Below are 23,482 nucleotides of genomic sequence, written 5' to 3' on the forward strand. Positions count from 1 at the left end.
TTACAGTGCTTTTTTAAGTCCCTCGACTTAAGATATTCTTATATTGGTGCCACAACGGGGGAATTTTACAGCATATTTTACAGTGTGACTGTAATTGCATTCACGCATATGAGCTGTTTGTCCTTGCATAGGCACATGTTCCAACAGAGTGGTGGCGTGGAAGAGGAGTACGGATAAAAACAACAACAGCAGCTCCTGCATTCTTAACCCAGCTGTGTTAAGTGGGTTAGGGCTTTGCCACATGACCCACTTCCCCTCACAGGCAGAAACACTGATACTTAGCAAGGAAACCTACTCTGCAGAGAAAATCGCTTTAAAGGTAGGACTTACATTGTGCCAGATATTCAAAATCAGGCTCAGTTGCCAGATAGTGGGGGATGATGGTGTGAAACTATGTATCATGTTGTTAGTTTAAGCTGTAAGAAATATGATTTGGACTTTCATAACATGAATTAACTGTTTTGATTTAATATATTGCACTATGAAGGATAAGTGTGTGGCATCGTGTTTTCATTCCAAAACTCAAAATTTGTACAAGGCAGTTATTTCTTGTCATAATTTCAATATCAACTATCGAAAATGAAATGCCATTCATACATATTCATAATATGACTTTAATTATCCAAATATTGTGACTAATAAAAATGTAATCACAGATGTCCACAATTGGCAGAGAAGATGGGTGTTAAAAGTGACCAATCAAAAGAGTGTAGACAGCAGCGACTGTCCTCGCCTCCAAAATCTCAGTCTCAAGTGTTTGAGACTCAACTCAAGCAGTTGCAAGCTCGTAGGGAAGGTTGAGCTTTGCAGGACCTCAGACCTCCAAGAATGTTTTTTCAGCTCGCAAATACTGTTCTGTGCACTTTTATCACGTGCATGTCTGTGTTTTTTTTGACCAATTAAATGCCATATCACATGGAGATCCTTGTTGTGTTTAGCTCTTAGACTGTATAGAAAAATGAACATAATCACCACGTCCGGAAAATGGAGCAAATTCGGACATGCTTGTATTCTCTGGAATCACCAGCAGAGGGCAACTCCACTGATTACAATAAAAAGTCAGTTTCTATAGAAGTCTATGAGAAATGACTCTTCTTCTCACTTGATTGTAACGTAAACATATTCCTGAGGAGTTTATGGTCTCAGTCTTAAGTTTCAAGTCTTCTTCAATAAAGCATGATGTTCATTTTGTAAATTATGGTCTCATTTAAAGTCAAAGGATGATAAAGGACTGTATACATTGGAGCGTGGATACCACATGATTCATAGTACCGTCCAATATGTGCATGGTTGAAGGTGTATGTGGGCGCGCAGAGGACAAGCTCTCAGTCAGACCCAACTTCCAATTCTACAGCCTGTTGCAAAAAAAAGGTGGCATGATCAAAATGCTAAACTCAAGGCTTCAAAACGGCAGTTTACAAACCAGTGGGTGACATCAAGGTGGTTTGCCACTTGGTTTAGCTGAACAACAAGAACGGGTCAAACATGCTTTTCTAGCATATTCACAGCCAGAGTGCTTGTAGTGCATACAGTCCACATGGTCACAGATATATTTGTGTGAGGGTCTGCACAGACATCCACATGGACCCTTAGCTGTGTGACAGACTGGTTACCTGTTTAGAGTGTATCCTGTCTCTCACCTAATGAATGCTGAGGATGGTCCCCAGACCCTGAAAACCTTTGGGTTTGGGGAATCTGACATTTCCGACCATGACAAGTGTAAGTTGAAGGGACAGAAGTATGTCCCCTGTCTTCAGTCACTGAAGAGACATCAACATAACTTACCCAGCCCATTCTCACAGTCGGTAAACTCCATGGAATGAACAGCTCGGTCTACTCCATATGGACCCATTAGTGTCCTGTAAAAGAAAAAAAAGATGGAGAAGAGGATGGAGGGAGAGAGAAAAAGGAAACAAATAAGTAAAACACAGAATTATCAGTAGCTATGTTTCTATCTAAATGTCAAAAAAGCTAACTATTTAAAAGGTCACAAAAAAGAAAATGAGAATTACGTGCGAAAGGCAGCTCCAGAATGCCTTATGGGATCACCTTGCGACCTATTATTGAGTTGTGGCCCTACAACAAAGCCGAAACAGCTTAGTAGGAGACTCCGACAATGGAAACTGATCAGTCATGTGAATTAAATGTTAGCTACGTCAGAACTGAGGGACAAAAAATCAGTGCCGTGCGATTCATAATGTTCCCTGGTCGCACCACTGCGACAAAATTTTGCTGGTCTGTCTTTGTAGCGTCTGGTTTTTCGCACCAGCATACACTAAAAAGGAATACTCAATCTGCCCAATCAGAGGCTAGAATAATGCTTTCACAGTCATGATTGTGCCATGTCTAGTGCAGAAATACTAGATTATTTCTTCTTCTTTTTCTCTTTTTGAGCAGACAGCTAACATGGAAAGTCTAGTGATGTCTACCGTTTCAGTCTTGAAAATATTTGCTCTATGTTGAATTATGCTTGTGCACCTGTCAAACACTGTTCAGAACAGTGTAGTCTTAAAGGGCCCATATTATGCTCCAGGCACCTTTTCAGCCTGCCTCCACGTATATTTGGTTATCTGGGGTGTCTGCCAGCCCACGGAGAATTAAAAGAAAACAATGAGTCGTTGATTCGTAGTTTGGGTTGGCCGTGCAGACGTCTGTAAACGAGCCATTCACAGCCCGGGCGTCAAGTGACGTAAGTTGACTCCTGTTACTGGCAGCAACGCCGTAGTTGCGCAGCAGACCCGGGGAGGAGCGAGGCGGAGCTTTGCGGAACACGAAGGGAGGGGGGCGAGGAGTGAGTAGGAAAGCGCTCACTTGGCGCTGGAGTCTCACAGGGCTGTTTATACAGAAAGAGGAGGGGGCTGTGTGGCTTGATCCTTGAGGTGTTTTGACATGGAATGGCAAAGACATGTAGTGCACACACCTGAAAACCAATGTAACTTGTGTAAAAGGGGGCATAATATGGGCCCTTTAAACATGATACCAACATACAGTACTGTAGTCAAGCGACACAAGTTAAAATCCACCTATCCAATTTTTGCTATTCTCTCACTGTTGAGACAGAAAAAAGTCTGTGCTGTTGACACTATGTAAAACATGCTTTTGAATCTTATTTTGAAGGTGTCATTTGTATCCATTTTGAAATGCACTGACAGGCACTGTCGGCTCTTTAGCCAGGCAGAGGATCAGATCAGAAAATAGGGTTGTTTTGGAAAGCAATGACAATTAACCAGTTTTGTCATTTAGCTAAGAGGACTTGCTTAAGACCTGGCTTGACGTCGTGACCTCCTCTGCACAAAGAGTCTGAGCTAAGCTTTAATCTGGAGGTTGTTACACTGTGCATGCAAGAGGATTAAATGGCGGAGGGCTGACTTTGTATATACTGATCAGCCACAACATTAAAGCTATAGTAACTGGTTGTTTTGTGGCCTTGTGATGTATATATACAGTATATGTATGTGCATGTATGTATATACATAAATATGAATACACACGCACACACACACACACACACACACACACACACACACACACACACACACACACACACTGTGTAATTAAAAGTGCAGTTCCTGTCTAATCATTTTGACAAAATAAAACACTCTTGTGCAAACACATGGCTTATGTGATTGGTCTAGGGTTTGAATTATTTCTCATGAATTTTTTCTGTGACTGGTTTAAGTATTTATCACTCATTTGCCGGAATCAGGGACTGGTCCTGATCCAAGAGTTAAAACTTTGGGTGTGGCTCCTCGGCTTATTAAATCTAAGAGGGCATCTACAAAAAATTAAGACAACGTGCTATGGGCCTTTTACAGGCAGGCCTTAGCTGCAGTGAAGTTGCAACAATTTCACGCCTGATATAGTCAATGCAGTGACGCAGTATTGCTTGTTGTGAAGCACATGGAGGTCACAGGCTATATTAATGGTGAAAATCATCAGTAGACCCCCCCTCACAATGGACTGTAAATTATGCAGTGACTGATACTAGTGCTATGAAACATACACACATGTTCATTTCCATTGTTATTCTGTTTTTCCATCACATCTTTGGTTGAAATTTGAATAGTAAATTACATTTCTGGATCACAATATATCTATCTACACACACACACACAAACACAAACACACAGCCTGATGCAATAATTTATCTCCATTGCAAAGTAAAATCTGTCTGATTCATCTTTCCATTTAACTTATTCACACAAGCAAGTCACAAAGAGCAACTCTTCAGGGATGTATATAATCTGTTCATTAAAAAAAGTACAGTTTACAGATGTAGTCATTTTCTATATTTATATTTTATATTTTCTCTGATACTGGACTTCAGTTATTTGCATGTGCAAAAGATGCACCACAGAATGTCAACAACATTTGAGATGAGACAAAATAATAGAAATTTAATAATTAAATAAAAAACTTTTGGTCAGAGCTTACACAAAGCAGTAATATCTAGAAGTTGAGGTTGGCATAAATTATTGTAGTCTTATGTAACTGTGCTGCACAAGATCCGACCACTCTGGTTTATCCCAGTTCTCTTAATCTAACATTGGCTCAAGTAGCAATTAAAGAACATCCATTGCTGAGACTATGCACTATAAAGGATGATGAAAAACACTGGAGATTAACAGGATGAACAGCGTAGACTTACAGTAGTATTGTTCCTTCTTCTAGTTACTAATCCTGTATTTTTCTCTACTTCAAAAATCCAGGTAGCTCCAAGTGAAACACGGGAAATATAATAGTCAACATGAGTCTAACTGTTTGCCTCTGTTAACTTTTTAAAACTGTTGACTGCGTTATTGTGAGAAAGAAAGGGTGATTTCCTTTTTCAAAACAGAGACTGTATACCCCTCACTTGAGTACTTTCTGAACAGATGATCTACAGAGTTGTAAACACAAAGAACAGCCAAGATTTCCTCCTTAATTAATTCATTAATTAATTAATTATTCTTAATATTTGTCTTCTGACTATGCATACAAGCCATATTTTCCTCCCAGTGGGTTGTCCAAGCTTCCACTGAAAAGTTGCATTGAAGTGCAAAAAAGGAAAAGCCATTGAGCATACAAAATAAACAAAACTCATCTGTTCTCATTGTGCTGTTCTGGTGTTCCAACAAACCATTTGAGTATTCAATATGATGGTTGATAGAGGGGCGCAAAATTCCATTAATTAGGTAAGCCTGAACTTTCATTGACGAAAAACCATTTTCTGTTGCTCTTCATCGATTGTATATCAAGATTAATGACCCATTAAAGCCAAATCATCTGGATCACCCCCTAGTGGCTGGCTGTAGTATAGGTAAACACTGCCCACTCCATGTTAGCAGATGGGACATGGACTAAAGACAAAGAGCTAAGACAAACTTATGATTGGTCGGACAGGCCACTATACTGTGCAGACTCTGCCTCCATATGAGTACACTGGCACAAGATGGCAGCGCCCATTTCATGATAATTTGGCTCCATATTTGTAGTGGGAAAAAGTGAAGACCCATCATCCATCTGAATTTACAATGTTTGATCTAGACATTAAAATATAGACTTTTTATACATTTTATGCTGGTAAATAAGCTATTTAAATAAGGGATTAAAAGACAGAATCCTAGAATCCATACAACTGTGGCTTCAACGTTAAAATTCACCAGTGGAATGTGCTCTGACACTCAAACGGACTTCTGATTTGAACCTGTTTCTGACAAAATCCGCAGACCTGGCTCATTCTGTCTCTCTGAATCATTCTTAAGACCGTCAACCACAGGAGGAGAGGTGCCAGAGAAATGCCCCGGTGCGTCATTTGGAACATTCGATCAATAGGACATCACTAATCACCAAGAAATAATTTCCTCACTTCATTTGAAATGGTCCATCATCATACTAACTTTTTTTTTCGAAGGACCATCAGCCCGTGTGACAAATATAGGCGACACTCTAAGACACAGGTCTAAATTGTAAAAGCAAACCAAACACAAGCAGCCGTCTTTTCGCGTATTGTAGCGCAAGAGCGCGATTGACGACAGATAGAGAGGTATGGTCCACAAATCAACAGCAAGAGAAAACACGCCATGCACACACACACACACACACACAATGTGCAGTCTGAATGTTTTTTAAACAACCAATTTGTCTTCACGCACACAGGATACAACCTTCACACCACAGCTCTCATCCACTTGTCAAACACCATAGAAACTGCTGCACCACATTTTCAGCTTAGCGGGAGCTGCACTTCGTTAAAACCCTGTTTGCTCTTCGCACAGTAGGCTAACCAAACCGAACCAAGCCAAACTTTACCTAACCCCTCCGTGTCACTTGTTTTTCTACAAACAGCAGCGGTGGACTCGACTCCAGCGACCCCACTACAACACACACTCAACACTTGACCGAAGTATGTTAAGGCATCAGCAGCGTCGAAACCGGTTTCCACCCGCAAACGACTGCATCGGGGTTTTTTTACCTGCTGATGATGACTGCTCCTTTATACATGACTGAGAAGGTTGGCATTTTGAAACATGGAGCCCGCTTCTCCGGTGAGACGGTCAGTCGGAGCTCCCGCAGCCTTCAGCCTTCAGCTCTCAGCAACATGATGGCCTGTCTCCAGGCAGCGTCTAATTCCAGTTAACCAGGCTGTCCGCTCCTAACGCCTCCACCTTCAGCCACACATTTAATCTCTTACATAACTAATGTCGCCGAAAAATCCAGAAAAAAAAAAAATGGGCACAAGAAGAACTGAGAGAGAAAAAATATTTTTCTCACACATCACACGTCTGCCTGCGACTTCTGCATGGACAACACATTTGTTGCTTGAAACAAGAGATGGAAGTTGCAAAAGCAGAAATGGATTTATCCTCAGCAAGAGCAGAGCTGTCCATTATATACCTCCATTGTATCGGATTATTATTAAATTATTTTCACTCGCAAAAATATTATTGAAATGGATGTGTATTTAATCAAGCTTATGAATAACAACAAACAATCATGAAGGTAAATGACACAACAGAAAATATGTGGGATGAAACAGAGCAGAAGGGGCTGAGATGCATTTAAACACATTAATGCATAAAGTGCCCCGCTATTTAGAAACACCAATGTAATCCTCAATTGCCATCCATCACAACTGTCATTTGTCATTCAAGCTTGTGAGCATCTGTTGAATTGCTGCTGGTTCCATCTGGAAGTAATACATTTTTCAGTGTCAAAAATATTTTTATAACGGTAGAAACGTTCCCATAGAGGTGAGTGGTAAATTCCGCTCAGTCTCACAATCCTCCCTTGATTTACATGTGTTCAGTCAAATTACTGGAGTTATGATAACTTTGAACTCATACAACCTAAAACAGTAATATAGCTTGTTTGTGAGGATGCTCCATGAACTTTGTGTTTAATACTTGAGGAATTGTCTGTGAACATTAATAAATTGAAAATATGACTATTCTTCATGTTTATTCATAATTCATTTAAGTTAACAAGGCTGTCAGGTTGAAGGTACTATCTTAGTTGACCAAGGTTTTTTTGGCTGACTACATCTCTCTATATCAGGCAGCTGCTGGTGTTCACCAGTTATATGATGAGCAACACCTTATAGCAAAATAAACAATCTGAAGGACATGACATAATTTAGTTTTCACATTTTACCTTTTCAGCTAATTTTAAAGACTTCCCATCCAATTAACCTATTGTTTACAGTGCCACAAGTTTATTTTCACTCGCAAAAATATTATTGAATTAGGCAGGAGAATACCCACATATCCAACTCACACAGACAGAGAAACGTATTACACCTGAATTATGGGTCTTACAAAAATCGAAAGTCAATGTTTATGTTAATGTTAAGGTGTGAATAAATATTGTAGATGATACTCAGCTGCCTTGAACCTGCTTACATTTTAAGAAAGGAATCAGCCTATAGGTTTGAATGGAGTTAAGTGTCACATGATGGTCTAAAAGCTTCTCCTGTCAGATATACATATTATAATATCATACAAAAAGTCAATGCACATTGTTTTAAGTAAACACTGAAAAATATAGAATTTCAAAGTAATTGAAAACTGACAAAATATCAGTGACAGACAGGTAGCTTTAATGCAAAATGCTATATCTCTGGATGTATGTGTAGGTCCACGCACAACAAAATTAATTAGGTAGAAACACAAATAACCAATATTTTAACTGTCAAGCTTAGTGCATGTGATTTCCTAGAAAATTCCAAGAATACCAGCCTGAATCAGCTCAGCATTGCCACATAATCCCTGCAGTGCACAGGAAACATCCAGGAGTAGATAGATAGATAGTTACTTTATTTATTCCAAGCTGGGAAATTCCTGTGTAACAGCAGCACGTTTCACACAGCACACAAAAATATATATACAATATCTACACAAATAAATGTAAAAGTAGTAAACACCGGGAGCTGCTGCAACAGGCTGCCACCTAGCACGGCGCCATGTTGATCCATCTATCTATCTATCTATCTATCTATCTAAACGCTGGGAGTAAATTTGGCCTAAGTGACAGTGAAGCAGTTGAAAACATACCTGGCAAAACCTAGAGGCACTTTCAACCTTTGGAACATGTCTCTGTTTGTGTGGAAAAGCTTGGATGTCTGATTCTCGTTGTTAACAATGGCCCTGCATATTCCCTGTCATGATGCACTTCGACTGCCAAGCAGTTATGAAGAGAGTGCCAATTGACGAAGAGATAATAAGCTTATTGCTAAAGGATAATACATGCAAATCCATATGGCACAACGATGTGCTAAATATAGGCCTTTATAAGAGGGCTACTCAATTACTCCCAACATTAAGCACAGATTATATGACATTTCTCTGACCCTGCATGCAAATTATAGCGGTTTTCTGTGGTTTCCAGACACCCATTGGTCACCAACAACCCCCAGTTAGTACAATGCATTCTCACTCCCAAACTGGTCAGAAACCCTCGAAGTTGCTCTTTAATGCACTTAGTAGATACCTCCTTTGTGTCATTTCGAAACATGCAGGATACACCACAGCACAAATTAGAAGCAGCATTTATTTATTACAGCAGAGTCAACATGAGGTGGTGGGGATGAATGGTGGGTGTACAAAGTGCTAAATTGAAACACCAGAGACCAGGGTTCTTGATCATAGTCTAGACTATGGACTCGTCGGGAAAACAAAAGCTCTTTGGTTAAGTTCAGGGTAGAATGGTGGTTTTGAGGAAATGTAGATAAACATGTGTTTGAAGCTGTGGCGGCCTTATACATCAGAACACAGACAGCCATATAATAAACTGTAAATTTACTGTAGTTATATAGCGCAAGATTGGTGTTACATAAATACAGCCCATTTGGATAGAAACAGAATTTTTTGAAGGAACTGTTTGGATTGTGGACTTTACCATTGGTTTTGTTGTCTACAATAGGAACAATAGATTTGTGGGTTAGGAAAAATAGCAATGAGCCATAAGAGGCTAAAAGATCTGTACAGCTGATGGGAGCAGCAGAGTTGGAGATGCTTCTCCTTACGTCCATCTTTACCATGCTTTTACATCATGAATTTGCAATGGGAAAAAATAGCAACAGAATTGATGTCTGTACTTTTCATAGCACTAGTGTTATCAGTCACTGCATCATTTACAGTCCATTGCATGGGGGGTCTACTGATGATTTGGCAACACAAATATCATGTATGCCACCCACGTCCATCATGTCGGTCAACACACCGTCGTGGCATCGATGATATAGCCTAGGGTTAGGTAGGCAAAAAAATCTGTCCCGCCTGTAAAAGACTCATTGCACGTTGACTAAGACAATAATTAGACCTACTAAAGCACTGGACCAATAAAAAAAGCCATGCATTTGAACAATTTTTTTTGTCAAAATTACTTAACAGAAATGTTAAGTGTTTTTAAAGGGCACTGAGTATACATAACTGAGGTCAACTCTTCTGAGGGTATGAGGAGCCATAAATGTGATCTCCATAGGGCTTAAGAAAAAATTATGCCATATGTTGTTTTCTTCATTTAGGCAGAGACTACTCTCAAACGAAATGGGATTAAATATGTCATTATTTACAGTGAATGCAGTGCTGCTGAAGCTATTAATAATTTTCTACCTGCACACAATTGCTTCATCTGAAACCAAGCCAAGCCCTCTGATGTTCACCCAGTTGTTGAGATTAGAAGAAGCTGGAGGCTGTCCAGCCTCTTGCCTAACTCAGAGATCTTGCACTGACTCCAGAGACAGGCTTTGAGAACACAGATGTGAGTTTGGCTAAACCCTGAGTGCTGTGGTAGCCAACTTGCTGTGACTGCTGTCGTCTCATTTAGTAATGCATACAGTACTGTCCTTAAATGTGCCCCAACAACGAAACGATTACTGAGAACTGGAAGGAAAACTGAAATATGGAATGAAAGTTTGGGAATAGTAAACAAAATGTCATCAGGTGAGGACCAGTCATGTCCTGTACTGCACCACAAAGTAATTACTGAAATGGAATAATTTAGAGTCCTGTTTGCCAGACTCAGCTAAAATTGAATAATTGATGGAGTGGATACTGAATCAGGAATACAGAATCCATGGTTGTCTTAAGCTGGAGTATTTATTATAAGAGCTCAATATTGAGGAGACTTCCGGTTGGCTACACAGATCAACAGATCCCAGAACCCCCCACCCGACCGACAGGTGCAGGTGCTAAAGCCACCTGATTACAAGAGAGCAGAAGAAACAAAGATGGCAGGAGAACACCTGGTTAGAGAGCATGAGACGCAGAGAGAAAGGAGAGAGCTGGCCCAACAAAGACATTTGGTGAATGTATTTTGGATATTATGAAGATTAGATTTTGTTGATACTTTACTGAGACATTTTTAGCAAGAATAATTCCTTCCATTGGAGTAGTTAAAGGAAGGGTAGGTGATTCCGAAAATCAAAAAACAGACCAAAGCCCCTCCCTCCACAGCACATGAACGCGCACTGCTGCCTGAGTCTGACTGCATCGGAGGAAGACATGAGCGGACCACAACATGCTAACTGACTGCTCGTGGCTCATTCACACGTAAGAAAACACCGGACATTATCAAAATATATACGTAAACAATGACCATGGCTATTGTTGGTGGGCACATTTGTCAAGCTAACATGTCAGTGTTGGGAAATCTCATTGAAAATAGATTTCTGATGCAGTAACTTGTTGTTGGCTAGTTAGCAACAGGCTGCTGCAGGCTAAGCTAAAAATTAAAAACACGGTTAGCAATACTACACAGCCAACGTTTGTTTTGAGTTCATATTTTTAAACTTCAGCGCATTTCAGCCATATTTTGACGATGACACAGCTGCAGCCTCCTGCCCTTTTTTCTGTTACTATCAATGACACAATGAAGGTGAATTTGTACAGGACTCATAACATGTTTAGCACGTCAGAGCTTCCACGACGAGTGTTGTTAGCTCAGACTGAGTTTACTCCAGACTGTTTATGTATCTAATCATACATCTAATCATTTATCATGTATCTGGTCTAATCATGTGTTACTGTACAGGTCAGAACTCGAGGACTGAGCTTGGAGCAGTGACGCCACACAAGCCTGCTGCTTCACTTACTACACCTGACATAAGCAGATGCTGCTCCACCGGGCTGTCGCGTTGCAGGTCAACCTCATTGTGTCTTGGCAGAACTGCCCAGAGATGTGGAAAGAAAGTGCTGTGGGAAACTTCATGACTCCTGTGTCCAGGCTGCCACATATGGAGGTTTACATTTTGCACATACAGTATTTCTGTGCAATACCAGTGTCACAGCATGAACAATCCAACCATTACATTTACCTCTTTAAAGCTGCACAAATAATGAAAACACAATGTGTCATCATACCTGTTTATTTTTTGGGAACATCATACAATATACCAAATATATATATACATATTATAATATTAGCATAATCAATATATGTACAAAAATGAAGAAACTGTCTGCACAGGGTTTCCTAGCTCTAGTGTCAAAGCAGGTCTGGTCCTGTAGAAAGAATATCACAATAATAGATCAACATTACTGTAAAAGACTGACAACACTACAGCAGCATTATCTGCAGTGACAAACACAGTTTTCTGTGTCACCTTTTGTGGGAGCCATATATAATTGATTTAGTGATTTGTTGGTGGACCAGCCACTCTTTCATATGGATGTGTTATGACTTTGTTTAGATAAATATTGAAGATCATAACAAGTAGTTCTGAGGTTCAGAATCTGTAAAAAAAAAAAAAATGTTAACACTTTGGAATGTTTTACAACATTGCCATATGGATTTTAAAGTAGCTTTTGTACACAAGTAAGTTACCACTCCATAATCAACCTACAGTATCATAAGCTGACTCACCTGGTCCTCTGCTGACTCGCTGCTCTAGCTGTTGACGGGATCGTCTGGTCCGTGGCAGACAACCTTCAGTGTGTAAAACTTCCAGGTCCTGGACTTCTTCATGTACAACTTGCTGTACCTGGTATAAGAGAAAGGAGGTCAACTTAGTGAAATGCTCACATTACCTTATTTTGAACAGTACTTTTCATTTCATTTCCTGCCCGTCGTCCAGAACGTAGTCGGGGAGCAGGGAGACGGTTTCTCTAGGGCTGAAGCTCTGCATTGCTCTGGGACCTGCCCCTCATGCCAGCGTGATGAAAACACACAGAGACTTCTTGCTGCATTTATTATGCACAGAGACTGCAACATGCACATCATCTGCTATTACAAGCCTCTAGACACGCACACCGGGCATTCTTACTACGCCTGCTCCACACACACACACACACACACACACACACACACACACACGTAACGCTACGTCCCGTTCAGAGCGCATATAGATAAACAATCAAACGACATTTGCTCAAAGCTACAGTGACGACACCCGGGCGAACACACACAGGCAGCTTTTGCTGTAGATAGCAACGTAGCATTCGCTAACTTGGCGCTGGCTGATACACACACAAGCTTTCCAACAGTTCTGTTGGTTACACAGTTCGAGAACATTAACCGCTTTCACCCAAAACGAAGCAGATAATTACCTTTCACCCTCTTCTCCTCCCGGAGTTGACGTCAACGTTGAAGAGCCACACCGATGTTTACTCTGTTCACTCCTCCTCGTAGTATCCAACCTCTTTTAGTCCGTAGCCTTCTCTACTGCTCTGTCTGTTGCGACTGGAAGCTGTTGTAGGCACTTTCTCTGCCGTTCTGCAACCCTTTTCTTCTTTAGTTCAGTGCAGCAACTCATCTGCTAACTGTAGCTCTGGCTCCGTAGCTTTAGCTCTGTAGCTGTAGCCTGTGCTCCGGTTGTTTGCCGACGCCATGCAAGAGAACGAGCAGAGTGCGCGCAGGCAGGAGAAAGCCGGTTCATCCAATCGCTTTCTTCGGACCGAACTTTCTGATTGGTCGTGGTTTTTACAGTCCTGCCGCGGCCACAGATGAGGGATTGTTTTCATTTCAGTGTCGGATCATTCAATGTATTCATCGCTATCGGTGTGTTACGACAGTTTCGAGTTATATAACAGAAAGTGCTTCTCACAAAACATGCCTACCCGAACTTTAAGTTGGACCTCTTATGATTTTTGGAATTTGGGCTAAGAACTTCATGTGATAATTTGAAACTTGTCTGTTGAAGATTCCTAGTTAAAGAATAAACCTTTTTTTGTTTAATTTATAAGTTTTGCCCTTTTTATCTATGGTTTCATGCATTGCTCTCACTAACTCAGACTGCCTCTCATGATGCTACAGTTAGGTTTAGGAAAATGTCATGGTTTGTTATAGTATAGTATATATTTAAAATATATACTTTGTTAAAGTTGAATTACCTCCTGCATCATGGTTTCTGTAATATACACTTGTTTTCAGGGGATTGGTCTCCTGTGTTAAAATCTACCCTGTCCTCCTCCCATAGCAGACTTTAAACCTCTACAATAACATCTTCTCACTTCCTCCTCTGCTATCACTTTCACTTGAAACATCTGATGCTGTTTCACACCACTGCTAGACGTAGTTAATTAAATGTTACGATGAGTAGTTATAGGCTGTTCACAAAAACATGTTATTTAAATACATGCTGTACTTTTTTAGGAGGTTTTCTGATGCTGTGACCAGGTCACAATCTCTCCTCGCCAAAAAAAACTAAATCCTTTTCAATGTCAACATTATTTGTGAGAAAATCAAGAAAGATTACAGTCACCTACAGGGAAGTTTGTTGTTTCTTTTATCATGCTGACAATCTTTGAGAGGGACATGACTTGCTTGCTCAGAACCTTCAGTCTTACATTCATCAGGATTATATTTTCCTCTTATATCCATGTTTCAATAGTTAAGTGTGTTAGTGTTTTTTGTCAAATGGTTTTAAAACATTTTGGGTAAGCCACCTCAATTCATTCAATAAGCGTTTGATTTGGGTGCCTTGTGTTTACCTCCTGATCACGTGCTGGATTGCATAATATATAAAATATGCTTCTTCTTTATTCTTTTAACTATAATACCTAGAGAAGCGTTCCTCTTGAGGAACTGAAGGGTGCTTGAACTAAAAAGGCTGAAGGCAGCAGGGTGTTGCCATATTCCCTGACTTCAATATGAAGGCCGAGCATTCCGTTTTTTGGTATATTGCCTTGGGGTAGTAGTAGGGCCTTATAATTTTTTTTAATTATTACTTATTTCAAGGCTGATAGTACAAAATAAGACAATCAGCTACATTATGTGATTTTTCAGGGTGCAGCTGAGCAAGAGGAGAACATATTATTCACACTTATCACCCTTTTAAGTTCAATGTGTAAGTGAAAATTCTGTCTCTTTAGACACAGATGTCTCTGGTTTTCACTGACCTGTTTTGTGGTGCGATAAGGCCGTGACAACAGAAGGGGGGCAGAGAAATAATTTATCCAATCATTTATTTAGCCACACCAGGTGGCACGTGAGCATACTGGGTAATCAGAAACGAGAGTAAACTCTTTGGTAATGAGTCACAGCACTCTCTAGCAGTCTAATTATCTGCCTGACATTAACAGTATACTAACACAACACAGAGTCTTAATTTCATAGTGGACATTGTGTTATGACCATAGACGGTATACAAGTGAAGCCAATGCAGAAGTACCCAAAACCTGCATTCACATCTCACTTGATTTATTATCTCAGTAAACATTTTCCTAATGAGTTTATGGTCTCAGTTGCTCAAATCTTCTTCAATATAGCATTATGGTCATTTTGTAAATGATGGTCCCAATTTAGAGTAAAATAGATCATAAAGGAGGGGATGCTTTAGGGCGGGGCTACACAGTGACCTGTCAATCAGGATAGATGTTTAGTAATGTGTGTTCATGGCACAGTGTACATTAAATTAGCTGTGGACTTGTTTTGGGGTGTTGTCTGTGTTAAAGTCTCAGGACATTGCCCCTCTCACAGTGTGTTTTCACTTCATCACAGTTCAATGGAAAACTTTGGTCGCCTGGTAATACAGCTTTCAGTTGCACTTTGTTAATCTAGCTAAAGTAGCTAGCAGTAACAGGGCAACCTCTATACGATTTTCAATCGGCTGTCTGTCACTGCAGGTAAACGGCGCCAGGAACCAGAGCTCATCTCTTGCCCACCTACTTATGTATGCAGAATGACTTGCGCCAGCTCGTTGAAAAACAGCAAAGTTTCCTTCTTAAGCAAATCAGCGTTTGATCTAGCACAGCGCCATTAAAATGTCACTGTCATATGCTGTTATGAACTCGGAAAATCCGTCTTCACAGTTGCAAATTTTAGGTGGAGCGTCACCTGAAGTCAGAATTTCCAAGCCTCCAGTCTGAGAAACCCTGCAACCCGACCTCACAATCCAACATAGCTGCTCCCAACATCAACAGTAGTGAAAGTTGTAGGAACACCCTGTTTATTACAACGACTAGGAACTGAAAAACTTCAAATTCCGAGTTCATCTGGAACACACCAAAAGAGCCAGGAAAGTTGACGAATAAGATTTCAGGTGACGTGCATAATTAGACATTTACTTAGACGTAGGGAAAATCAATTAAATGATAAAAATATGCCTACATGTATCTATGGTCTTGTTACAAGGTAAAACACATTGTACTAAAACAATAGCATGGTTTTTTAATTAGTGGGAGACATTTTTATATAAATTCAAAACCAGTCCTGCCAGGCTCTTTCGAAATTATGCACTGGACTATAGACTGTTAATCCCAAGAGTGTCTGTTTCCTTTAGTTGGTGCTAATGGGCCATTTATGCGCCATCAGGGCCAAGTAGAATGCATAACAGACTGGCTAGACAGCATACAGTAGCCTGATTGTTACAGTGGACAGGTGAGAATGTCCCAGGGGCTATTCTCACCTGGCATTAACATCCGACCTGAGTGATCATATCACAAATGGACAGCTTGACTCAGTACGTCTGTTCTCACAAGTGGTCAGTGACCACAAGTGTGATCTGATTTAATTTACCCGCTCTTGTATTAAAATCAACACGTACATCATTTCCATTTGCAAAAGACGTTGTTGTTTTTAACCGGCGAGGGGCAGCAGTGCCCTTCCCGTGCCTAGTCTGCCGGAAATAAGAGAAGAAAAATTGGAAGTAGTAGAAGAAGAAGGAATCCAAACTCAACCCAAATACAGACTCTATTCCTAGGCTTGTTCCAGACAAACCACATCACGGAAGATGTAAGACGCACTCATAATTTCTTTCTATAGGCTTTTCGAAATTTTTATGATGCCATGATGTCACGCGAATGAGTACGTTCTTCCGCTCACACAGAGGGCGCCGGTTGAATAGGCATTCATTCATGTGGCCAAAAGACGCATACCCGATCTCACTGCTATTAGAATGTGGACACTGGCTTAAACCACCTCCGAATGTGGTTTAAGAGATCCGATTTCAATGCAATCCTCAATGTGTCCTGAGAGTGTTTTCACCTGTACTTAGAGCTGTCCACCTGTGATCGGATCACTCAGGACTGATGTTACTGCCAAGTAAAAATGTTGTCCCAGATTGACAATATGTAAAATGTTCTGAGTTGACACATAAATCCCTTTGAATATAATAAGTAGAGAGACTGCATACACAATTTTCCTAAAAACTCATGACACGACAGTTTTTGAAATACACTATTTATTGCGAAATTCACTACATCCCAGTAGCACCACCATGTGATTACCTGCACTATGACCTTGTCCAGGAGGTCAATGTAGTTGTTAAAAGGCCTCTCTGGTGAGTTTGGTGCTCCAAAATTCTTATATTGCCTGAATGAGTTCCTCCCTGTTCTGTGGCTAGGTTTCATGTTGAACAAAGTCCTTCAAGGCATGACACACAAGCTCAATGGGGTTCAGATCAGGTGACCTACAGTATTAAATGGGAAAGTCCAGGATGTTGTGATGTATTTCCATTTGTTCTATCAAGCTCCTATGCTTTAACTAGATTTGTTGAAAGGCTAATCAAAACATAAGTTTGGCCTAATTTCTTAGATGGAGTTCAAACCCAGTTAATTCCGTCCTGCTTGGTTCACACTCTGACTGCAGTTTGTTTGGGATCGTTGTCCAAAAAAATGAAAAACCCTTTTGGATGAACTCCTCCCGATAAAAGTGAAGATCCATAATACCTACGGGTGAAATAACATTAAGCAACATTAAGTATGGTTAGACTGTGTCATACATACTCATATTATCTTGCATTAATGTATTGCTGCAATCACCTTACCATCAAATATCTGCAGGGGTCCTGGTCCTTGGCTTGAAATCCCCCCGCACACATGGAACTTTAGCTTGCTATTGCCGTGCTTGCTTCAGAGACAGCTCCCCATTCTTTACACGGGTCATTGGAATAGTTCTGTTGTACCTTGTTTGAAGGAGCAGTTTCACCTTTCTTGCTGAGAGCTCCTAGTTCCACTTTCAGCTAGGAGTCCATTGTCTCCATCATCTGACTGGATAGGAAGAGACACATTCATTGATTTTGTAGTTTATTTGTAGGGCTATCCTGGGCGTTACAGAATGAAATTGTGTCACTGGAGTTTTATAGTATAACACCCCGGAACCTTTGGGGTAGTCCTGTTTCCCAGCGGGACTGTTTATATGTATGCACAGTATGCACCTAGTGTGGCTACATGAATAAGCTGTGAGCATTAGTTCAGTAAAGAAAGTAACGATCACAGTGTGCGTGCATCATTCCTCCCAGGTTACCACACTTAATGGCGACAAGGATTAAACCGATCGCTGAGTGAAAATGAAACTAGTGTCTGCGAAGAAGTTACGGAAGGCGCCATGGCTACTGTCGGCTCGCTCAGTGAATTCGTCGAGAGGGAAAATTACTGGATTAAATACGTCGAAAGACTGGAGGACTTTTTCCTGGGGAATGATATCACTGACGAGGGAAAGAAACAGTCGTTTCTCCTCAGTGTGTGCAGGGCAAAGACGTATCGGTTGATACGCAATATGGCAATGACGCGGAAACCAGGAAACATTGGCTTTCGAGAGCTGGTCACGTTGCAAAACCACCACAACCCGAAGCCATCTGTGATTGTTCAGTGCTTCAAATTTCACACTCATTCCAGAAAGGCAGGAGTTTCAGCGGCAGCATTCGTGGCAGAGCTGAGACAACTATCGGAGTACTGTGAGTTTTGGAAGTGTACTGGATGACATGCTGTGCGACAAGTTAGTCTGTCACTGGAAATAGCACAAGCAATGGAAACGGCAGCTAACAACACCAAAGACATTCTAAAAGCTAGTGCGCAGCTGACCCCATGCATTTTGTGTCTAAGGAAAAAAAGGTAAGCTCTTATTAAAATTAGTTGAACGCTACTGGTGTGGGGGAGCAAATTTTGACTGTATGTCATAACTGAAAGAAAGAGGGACACATAGCCAAGAAGTGCAGTGGTGCGAATAATAAACAAACAACGGACTGGGTTAAAACAAAACCTAAGATGAACACACATCACCTGCAAAGTGAAGAGCCGGAGGAGCAATGTTCTTTCAACATGTTTAACCTCATGGACCTCAGCGAGCCAAGGGCAAAGCCCCTTTATGCTTCATTGAGGGTAATTGGAAAGAGTTTGAAAAGGAGGTGGACCCAGGGGCCTCTGCGTCAGTGATGAGTCAGCCACCTACCGCAGGCTGTGGTGCTTGGGGGAAGGGGCACCTGCACTTAAAGATACTAATATCAGGTTGAGGCAGTACGGGTGAGTGCATTCCACTTCTTGGGGCTATAGAGGTAGATGTAGTGTATCAAGGCTAGGTAGCAAAAGCAAGACTGCTGGTGGTAAAGGGGGAGGGGTCCTAGTCTCATATGGCGTGACCTCCTTCAGAAAATCCGTCTGAACTGGGGGGAAATCAAGTATGTGACAGTGGTGGGAGACATCCTAGAAAAGTATGGAGACGCATTTAAAGATGAGCTTGACACCCTCCATGGCATCACAGTGAAGTTGTGTGTAGATCCCAAAGCACTGCCACGTTTCTCCAAACCACAAACAGTGCCATATGCCATGAAGGCTAAGGTAGAGGCAGAGTTGAAGAGACTGCAGCAGTTAGGAGTCATTGAACCAATCGAGTTCTCCAACTGGGCAGCCCCGATTGTGCCAGTGCTGAAAGAGGATGGTGAAGTACGTGTATACAGGCCCGACTACAAACTCCCAATAAAAAAAAGCTTCACAACTTGACAACTATCCCCTAACACAAGTGGAAGAACTGTTCGCAACACTGGCAGGTGGAAAAACATTCAAGAAGCTGGACATGAGTCATGCATACCAACAGCTGCTGCTGGATAAGGACTTTAAACAGTATGTGACAATCAACACCCACAAGGGCTGTTTGTGTACAGTTTAAGTTGCATCCAGTCAAGCTAGTTTTCAATGCACTATGGACAATCTTCTGCAAAACATTCCCCATTTTGCTATCTACTTAAACGACATCCTGGTCACAGGTGAAACAGAAGAGGAGTATCTGCACAATCTTGACAGGTGTTGAAGAGAATGGCTTAAGCTGGACTTTGTCTAAAGCGCAGTAAATGTGTTTCAGTAAAGGAGGCTCCAACCCCAAAGAACGTGGCTTGGGCTTGGTAAACTACTATGGGGAGTTTAATCCTGAGCTCTCCACGGTACTTGACCCGCTCTATCAGTTGCTGCACAAAGAAAGCTCATGGTGCTCATCAAGTGGCAGAAAGCTCAGGAAGAAGCGTTTCAGCAAGTAAAAGACCTGTTTCACTCAGCAAAACTGCTTGCACATTTTGTTCCAGACAAAGATGTAATCTTATCCTGTGATGAATCGCTCTATGGCGTGGGGGTGGCCCTTTCAAATCTCATGGAGGATGGTGCGGAAAAATCTATTGGGTATGTGTCACACACCCTTACAGCAGCAGAAAAGGGGTACTCACAATTAGAGAAAGAGGGGTTCCTGTAGTTTTTGCTGTAAAACGTTTCCACCAGTACCTGTATGGTTGTCCTTTTACCATCTTTCCACACCATAAGCCCCTAATGGGTATGTTTAGTGAATCAAAAACCATTCCACCCATGGCTTCATGGCGAGAGTGCAGCGCTGGGCATTAACCTTGTCAGTGTGCCAGTATCACATAGTGTACAAAGCGGGAAGTGAAAATACAAATGCTGACACCCTCAGCCGTCTTCCCCTCCCGGAGAAGTCTAGCCTACCGCCAGAAACTGTGTTTTTGTTAGACAGACTGTCTAGCTCTCTAGTGACAGCAAGGCACGTTAAACTATGGACTGAAAGAGACCCAGTTTTGTCACAAGTGAAGACATGTGTTATGCAGGGATGGCCAACAGCAGTTGAGCAAGAGGAGCTCAAGCCCTATGCCAAGTGTCAGCAAGGGCTCAGTGTTTTTGATGGCTGTGTCCTCTGGGGGTCCAGGGTGATCTTTCTGCCCCAGGGGCAAGCAAAGATAATGGAGGAGCTGCATGAAGCCTGGATGAAAAGCCTTTGCCAGGTAATTTGTGTGGTGGCCTGGGATGGACTGTGCCTTAGAAGAAAAGGTTAAGGCATGTTCACAATGTCAGTAACCAAGAGATGCCAGCACCTGTCCCACTCCACCCAAGGGAGTGGACTAGCCATCCGTGGTCCAGGCCCTACATGGATTTTGTTGGTCCATTTATGGGTCACATGTTTTTAGTGCTGGTAGACTCACACTCAAAGTGGCTGGAAGCACAAGTCATCACAAACATCACAGCCCCTGTAACTACAGATGTTCTCAGGAGTGTATTTGGAACACATGGACTGCCAGATACTGTTGTAACAGACAATGGGCCTACTTTCACTAGTGAGGTTTTCCAGGAGTTCATGGAGAGAAATTGTGTCACTGGTATTACACCCCGGAACCTTTGGGGTAGTCCTGGTTCCCGTTTTTATTAACCTGTTCTAAACATTCGGTTTAAACAAGTTAACTAATTTTGAGTTGAAAAAGCATCTTTACTTGGTATGCTCGAGTTGGATTCACATGCCTTTTCAGTGTAACTAAGGACATTTACTCTCATGCTAAAGTAGCCTATATTTCATTACATTACACATCATTACAGCTTTAAGGGGCATTAATGGATTCTAAAGCAAACCACTTCTGTATAAATCAGCAAATATTTCCTCACGGTTCACTAGCTGTTGATTCTGTGTCCGAAGAAAAAATATCTGTGTTTTCGGCTCAGCCCAGGTTCTTTAAATCGAAAACAAAACAAATGGCTCACTCTGTGCATTTTGTAAACATCACTTGTGTGATGTTTAAGAGCCTTGTGGTTTGCGTGTCGGTCTCCAACACCGAGGACCCAAGTTCGCACCCCGGCCAGAGCAGGAAAATCACAACAAGTGTTGCACACTCAGAATAAACAAGTTAATCTACGTGTTGCATATTCAGAATGAACAGGTTTTTGTTACTAACCATCTTAGGTGTACTTTACTTAATTTATTGAGGCAATGAGTTTGCATAATTTTTGTAAGTAAAGCCAACTTATTATATTTTAATGTGTAAGCATTTTATGAACTGCTCTAATGAACTGACAGCTGTCTGCACAGTCACAGGGTTATAAGCTTAGAAGAGGACATGCAGATTTAATATTCTGGGCTGATGAGTGACTTCATCCTGTGTAATTCTTGCATGTTCAAACAATCACTGGCAGCGCATGAAAATCAGCAACTTTGAAAACAATAGTCTTGAGTAACAGTAATACCCAACCAGGTTTGATGTATGACATACAGTTAACCTCCGCTAATTAATAGGCTTACACGTGCATATAAATTAGCCACGTGCAGCTGTAGCACTGACTCTGTGTGTGTACACACAGAGTGTGTACACACAGACTGTCAGACCACTCGACTGTCGGTGGTCTGACAGTCGAGTGCATCACAGCACTCGACTGTCAGACCACCGACCATTACACATACACAACTAAATATAACATAAACAATTAACTAGTTGTGGCTAGCTAAAGTGTCCATTTTGGTGGACAAATAGATAAATTTAAAAACACATGTAAACAATGACAACAGACGGTCATGTCTCGCCTTACCGTTCGTTTGGTTTCACATCGGAGAAACGGCTGTTGGATTTTTTTTTACTGTTGTTGCATTGTAGTTGCTATATGACAGCATGGAGTTGCTAGTTCATTTTCAAAATAAATCAACAATGTTTGGACCAAAAACCTATTATTGTATTATTGCAGGAAAAACAGAATATATTCAGCATGTCTCTGACAGAACTTTAAATGAAATGTAAAAAGTAGCCTACTTTATTTCCCTGTTGCTCACCTATGTTTGGATGCCGTGTTGTGTCTGAAGTTGCACCGGTTTGGAGACGTGGAGGACTGGGTTTTCGAATGGGGACGCCGCCACATTCCATCCATGTTCGGGCTAATGTAGGCCGTGAATGGGCTGTAGTACGACCCACTGAGGTCACAGGTGCCGTAGTGCGCGCTCCTGTTTGCAGAGATGTTTAGCGTGCTGCTGTACGAGGCTGCAGTCTCCCGGGCCTTGGCCACCCCAGAGGACAGAGGTGGGCTGATGGAGAACGTGAAACGTGGAGAGTGGTTGTACGAGGGCACGAGACCGCAACCGGCTGTGCCAAGGCAGAGTAGCTCGACACGGGGCTGCACTGCTGTGATGCACCGGGCGTTTGGAGTTAGGGCAACGCCAGGATCATGCTGTGTTGCAAAGCAAGCAGTTGTGGACTTATTTAGTCTCTGTTGGACTTCGCAGTCAGCAATAAATATAATGAATATCAGCTCCAACAAAAAGAAAGTCTTGTGAGTTTCAATCACCAGAAACATAGTAGGACAGGAATATCTCTATATTTCTTAACCTGAGTTTTTAAGCCTTTTAAGACATGGAACACAAGACATTACTGGTATCATCGAACTGTTCAGATGATGTTTGTCATTCAGATCTAATGTCTTATACCTAATTCCCCCCAGATTTACATAATTTATTTCTATTTGAATATCCCCTACGTTGGATCAATAAAGGTTCATCTTAAAAGTCAAATGTAAGTTGGATATACAGTATGTCACTGCTG

The 23,482-nt window shown here is 41.4% G+C and overlaps 1 protein-coding gene and 1 long non-coding RNA gene across 3 annotated transcripts in view; both read right to left on the reverse strand.

Moving 5' to 3' along the window:
* The window catches only part of si:dkeyp-72e1.9 (syntaxin-binding protein 4), a 54,744-nt gene extending 47,968 nt beyond the window's left edge, over positions 1–6,776 (reverse strand). For both annotated transcript variants that reach the window (XM_035616455.2, XM_035616453.2), the window contains exons 1-2: positions 6,455–6,776; positions 1,786–1,859 (exon numbers count right to left, since the gene is read on the reverse strand). In XM_035616455.2, the coding sequence (XP_035472348.2) occupies positions 1,786–1,859; positions 6,455–6,501 (121 nt within the window). In that variant the 5' untranslated portion in view covers positions 6,502–6,776. The remainder of the gene's footprint in view (positions 1–1,785; positions 1,860–6,454) is intronic.
* Positions 6,777–12,162: 5,386 nt separating this feature from the next.
* On the reverse strand, positions 12,163–13,579 carry LOC118289522. Its single transcript, XR_004786085.1, has 3 exons — positions 13,026–13,579; positions 12,343–12,460; positions 12,163–12,212 (listed from the first exon to the last, which is right to left on the reverse strand). It is a non-coding gene; the product is annotated as an uncharacterized LOC118289522 (long non-coding RNA).
* Between the last annotated feature and the right edge of the window lie 9,903 nt (positions 13,580–23,482).

The sequence above is a fragment of the Scophthalmus maximus genome, chromosome 17 (assembly GCF_022379125.1).
Source record: "Scophthalmus maximus strain ysfricsl-2021 chromosome 17, ASM2237912v1, whole genome shotgun sequence".
NCBI lineage: Eukaryota > Metazoa > Chordata > Actinopteri > Pleuronectiformes > Scophthalmidae > Scophthalmus > Scophthalmus maximus.